A 4,917-nucleotide genomic window follows, 5' to 3' on the forward strand; every position below is an offset into this window, starting at 1 on the left:
TTGAAAATGCGAAAAAAACATTTTTTACTTTAAATGGTTATCTAATCACTTGGCCGGGTGCAATTTCGTTGTTGCATCATAAATGAGCGTGGAGCTCACAGACGGGTAGCCATAAACCGAAATGAAAAATTCCAAAACTTGTTTGTTTCAAAATTTGACGGCAATTTTTTTATTTTGATAATTTTGTTAATTTTTCTATTCTTGGTCTTATCAATGCATTTAATACAATGTCTTTGTATCTTTGGAACATACAAAGAACCCCCAAACATTTTTGTGACTTAATTGACATTCGGACTAGCTACTGAACAGTTCACAACTATCAAAGCGTCTATAAGTACCGAACAACTAGTATGTATCCGCTAACGGCTACCTATTATGATCCTGAAGAAAAAATATGGTCAGGACCTCAACGTAAGGACTTGTACAATAAGGATATAACATTGGGCGAAGTTATTTTCGATGTGCTCAGCAAATGGCCCGAGAAAACAATACAAATACACGATGTTAGCGGTGAAAAATTGACGGGACAACAATTGTTGGATCATTCGAGGATATTGAGTAAAAATCTTATGAAATTGGGTCTTCGGAAGGGAGATGTTATTGGTCTCGTTGCCAGTAATTGGACGCATGTCACGACGCTGATGTTATCCTCGTTTTTATGTGGGACCCCAGTAAATGCCTTGTATCCGGGGTTTGATAAAGGTAAGTCAAGGGAGAGAGATAATTCAATTCTGTGATATTTAAAGTTTTTTTTTTGAAACATTTATTTCCAGATAATGTGTCTATGGTCTATAAGGTCACTCAACCCAAAATATTATTTTGTGATGCTGAAAATTATAAAACTGCTCTGCAGGTCAATGATCAATTGAAATTGAATGCACCGGTATTTGTAATGAACGATAATGATGTGGTGGAAGGTGTTGGCCATATCAAGGATCTGTTGAAGGATGAAAATGACGGGAGTGATAATAAATATTTAAGGTGAGATGTTATGTGTTGATATCGTACTATAAACATAGCTGGCTTGTGACAGAACATTTGTTCCAAAAGCCGAACTTGAATAAAGATTTCCAGGCGCGTCGGCCTTCTGCGCAGCTCTTCCAATTGGAAAGAACATGTTCCGAGATGTTGCCTTCCACTTGATCTTTCCATCGAATTCGCTGCAGCTCGATACGTCTGACTATATCGATGGCCGAGTATAGATGGTATAACTCAAGATTCATTCTAGAGCGATATTCATCGTCGACGACCATAGGTGTTACGGAGAATTTTTCTCTTAAATACTCTAAGAGCTGCCTCATCTGCTTGGGCAAATACCCATGTTTCAGATCCATATAATAGCACGGGTAGTATGAGCGTCTTGTAAAGTGTGAGTTTGATCTGGCGGGAGGTTGCATTGCAATTGAGTTGCTTACTCAGACCATAGTAGCATCTGTTAGCCAACACTATCCTTCTTGGAATTTTTAAAAACTATTGTTATTAGTTTTATTTGTGGCGATACCGAGGTATATAAAATCGCTCACTACTTTGAAGCTGTAGTTTTAAATTCCACAGTTGATCCAAGTCTACTGGATGTCTTGCGCGTTGATACCATCAGCGTGGTATCAGTCCACCTTTGGCAGACTTCTCAGTTTGTGGCTTGTCACCGCTTGCAATGTTCGACCCATTATGTCAATGCCATCGGCGTAGGCGAGTAGCACATGCTGTTTGGTGTAGTTAGTGCCACCTTTGCCTCTCGTATTGCCTTTTCTACCAGGATGTTATAGAGGTCACACGTGTCGTCGTCACCTTGTCCTTTCCGACTTTGACTACTGATTTTGTGCCACAGGCATGACTTTCAACACCTCTGAACGGATATGGCGGTCAAATTCAGCTTTATAGTCGACGAATAGGTGTAATGTGTCGATGTGTTTTTTGCGGGTTACTGTGAAAATCTGGTCTAAAGCGGATTTGTCAGTTGTGAAACCGCATTGATTAGATCCGATAATATTATTGGCCGTTGGATTCGGTCATTCACACCGCACGGTGGATAGTAATTTATATGCGATGGGAAGCATATTTATTCCTCTATAGTTGCCACAAATCGACTTGTATCCTTTTTTTCTGCACGGGACACAGGATTCTCAGGTTCCAATTATTGGGCATGCATTTCTATATGGAAATTGTACTAATCAGCTGGTGCATGCTCCTTACCAGCATCTGACCACCGGTCTTGAATAGTTCGGCTGATAACCCATCGGCACCAGCTGCTTTAGTATTCTTCAGCCGGTTGATTGATATTCTGACCTTATCTTGGCTAGGCGATATACACTCTTTTTGGTTCTGGGGTATCTTCATCACTGCCACTATTTGATACCAGAAGCTCTTCGAAACTCTCTTTACAAGTCCTCAACACGCTCTGTGTATCTGTCACCAGGTTTCCATGTCCATCGCTACTGGAGGATTTGCCTGCACCAAAGCCTTCGGTTTGATATTTTACACATCGGTAAAATTTTTGGACTTCATTCTGACTCCTACACATCTCGATTTGCTCACGCTCACGTTTTTCTTGTTCTTTCTTCTTTTTTTCTGAAAATACGTTTCACCTCTCTCCTTTTCTCCCGATAATTTTCCTCGCATTAGGTGTTGCTACTGTTTGCAGGGTTCTTCTATACGCTGCGCTTTCACCTCAGTAGCACTACGACACTCCTGATCGCAGCATATGTTTCTTGATGGTGGTCTCTGTACCCAAGGGTTGTTTTGCTGCAGTTTATAGGGAGTAGACAATTCTTTGCCATAGTGCTTAATTCATATCGGGACAATAAGTGCTTTCGTTAAGCAGGCGAATAAGTTGAGCGGAGTAGGCCACTGCTACCTGTTGTGTTTGCATCTTTTTAACGTCGATTTTTCGTGTTGGGTCAGATCACACCTTTGCTGCTACATTAAGGCGAGTGCGAACCTTGGATGCTACAAGGTAGTGGTCCGAATCGATATTCGCTCCTCGAATCGATCGAACGTCTAAAACACTGGATGAATGCCTTCCGTCTATCACAATTTAATCAATTATCATTTGATTCCTCATTGCTTAATCGGAAGAAATCCATGTGGCCTTTTGTATATCGAGATGCTTGGATTTGGTGCTGCTAACTACCATTTTTTCTTGCTGCAGCGTCACAATCAACCTCGTGCCGTGGTCTGATGTTTCTTTATGTAGGCTGAATTTTCCGACTGTGTGGCCAAAAATATGTTCCCTTCCGATTTTTGCCTTAAAATCTCCTATCAGAATTTGAATGGTATGGCCAGTGAAGCGGTCATATGGTGTTTCGTTGTGTCTTTTGTCTGATCATCTGTGTCTTCCGTCTGAGCATGGTCGCAAATAAGAAAAGAACTTCACTTTTATACGGATTATAACAATTCGCTCATCTTCTGGAGTGAATCTAGAGAATCTTATAGAAAAAACTTTATGGTGAACATTGGGAAAAGGGGGTCGAAAAGAGCGCTTCAGAGAATCGACTGAGGGTTAACGTATTTGAAATATCAGTAATATTGCCGAAGACACCATATGCCTAGAATGCAAAGATTTCAGGAGATCCTAATCCGAATATTTTCAAATGTTTCTATTTTTCTATCATATTTTTTTTTTTTTTTTTGAATTTTCTGATAACTTTTTTTATGTTGCACAGTGTTATTGATCCTTTTCTTAAAATATATATATTTTTTATTTCAGATTTCCCTGCAAAGATTTGTCGGGTGATGACACCGCCATGCTATTGTGCTCATCCGGTACAACAGGAGCGCCAAAAGGTGTGAAATGCTCACATCGGGCATTGCTCAATCAAATTGTATTGTATGTAGACGTTTTCTCGAAGAAATACTCATCTTTAACATATCTAATACCCATCCCCTCTGCCATTAAAAACATTTTTCAGCTTAACTCTCAAACCCACCTCCGTAACCTTTACATTTAGTGCCATGTATTGGGCATCGGGTTTATGGACTCTGGTAGCCTCCCTAATAACTGGTACCTTGCGCATTATGACCACACGACCATATACACCCGAATATTTTCTACAATTGGTTGATCAATACAAAATTACCCATGTCCTTTCTAATAATCAATATATGGCCGAATTATCCCTATACGAAGATGTGCCGAAAATACAAAAATGTCTGGCATCCATAGATACCATTTTGGTGGGTGGTGCCAAAGTCCTACTGAGTCTTCAAGAGAAAATGAATGATATTTTATCGATTAACCCGAAAAGGCCTGGTTTTGCTGTGGCCTATGGTATGTCCGAGCTATCGGGTATGTTAACCATCAATGGTGGCTATGTAAGTGATCGCTTGATCGGTGCCGAGGGTAAAATGTTGGCCAACAAAAAGGCACGAATTCTCGATAAACAGGGTCAGCCATTGGGTCCCAATGAACATGGTGAAATTTGTATATACTCCCCTTACACCTGGTTCGGTTATCACAACAATGAGGAGGCGACACGCAAAGCTATGCGCGATAATTGGTTATATACCGGAGATATTGGTTACTTCGATGAGGAGGGTTTCCTGCATGTCTGCGCCCGAGATAATGATGTCTTTAAATCAAGAAATTTTCAAATTTATCCACAATTAATTGAAGAGGTGATCAGTCGTTTGAATGGCATTTCAGAAGTTTGTGTCTGTGGTATTCCCGATACAATTGCCACACATTTAACGGCATGTGCTGTGGTACGTGCATCGACGGAGGAGGGGAAGAAATTAACTACGAAGGAAATTGAGGATCAAGTCAAAGCCAATATGGGTAGTATGTATCATTTAAGTGGTGGTGTGTATTTTGTGGACGCCATACCTAAGACCGGATCGGGTAAAGTTCAACGAGCCAAAGTTTTGGAGTTGGTGATGAAAATGAAAGAGGGCAAGGAAAAGAATACAAGGGGAATTTAA

At 40.5% G+C, this 4,917-nt stretch overlaps 1 protein-coding gene across 1 annotated transcript; it reads left to right on the forward strand.

Moving 5' to 3' along the window:
* Positions 1 to 350: 350 nt before the first annotated feature.
* On the forward strand, positions 351 to 4,917 carry LOC133321599 (luciferin 4-monooxygenase-like). Its single transcript, XM_061530684.1, has 4 exons — positions 351 to 702; positions 774 to 981; positions 3,707 to 3,826; positions 3,909 to 4,917. The coding sequence occupies exons 1-4, from the start codon at positions 351 to 353 to the stop codon at positions 4,915 to 4,917; spliced, it is 1,689 nt and encodes a 562-aa protein (XP_061386668.1).

Source organism: Musca vetustissima, unplaced genomic scaffold, assembly GCF_032173495.1.
Source record: "Musca vetustissima isolate MV318-11 ecotype Yass unplaced genomic scaffold, APGP_CSIRO_Mvet_v1 utg11109, whole genome shotgun sequence".
NCBI lineage: Eukaryota > Metazoa > Arthropoda > Insecta > Diptera > Muscidae > Musca > Musca vetustissima.

Coding starts and splice junctions, on each gene's coding strand:
- LOC133321599 (XM_061530684.1), top strand. CDS start 351: ATGTATCCGCTAACGGCTACCTATTATGATCCTGAAGAAAAAATATGG. Junction 703..773: donor GTATCCGGGGTTTGATAAAG/GTAAGTCAAGGG, acceptor ATTTATTTCCAG/ATAATGTGTCTATGGTCTAT. Junction 982..3,706: donor AGTGATAATAAATATTTAAG/GTGAGATGTTAT, acceptor TTTTTATTTCAG/ATTTCCCTGCAAAGATTTGT.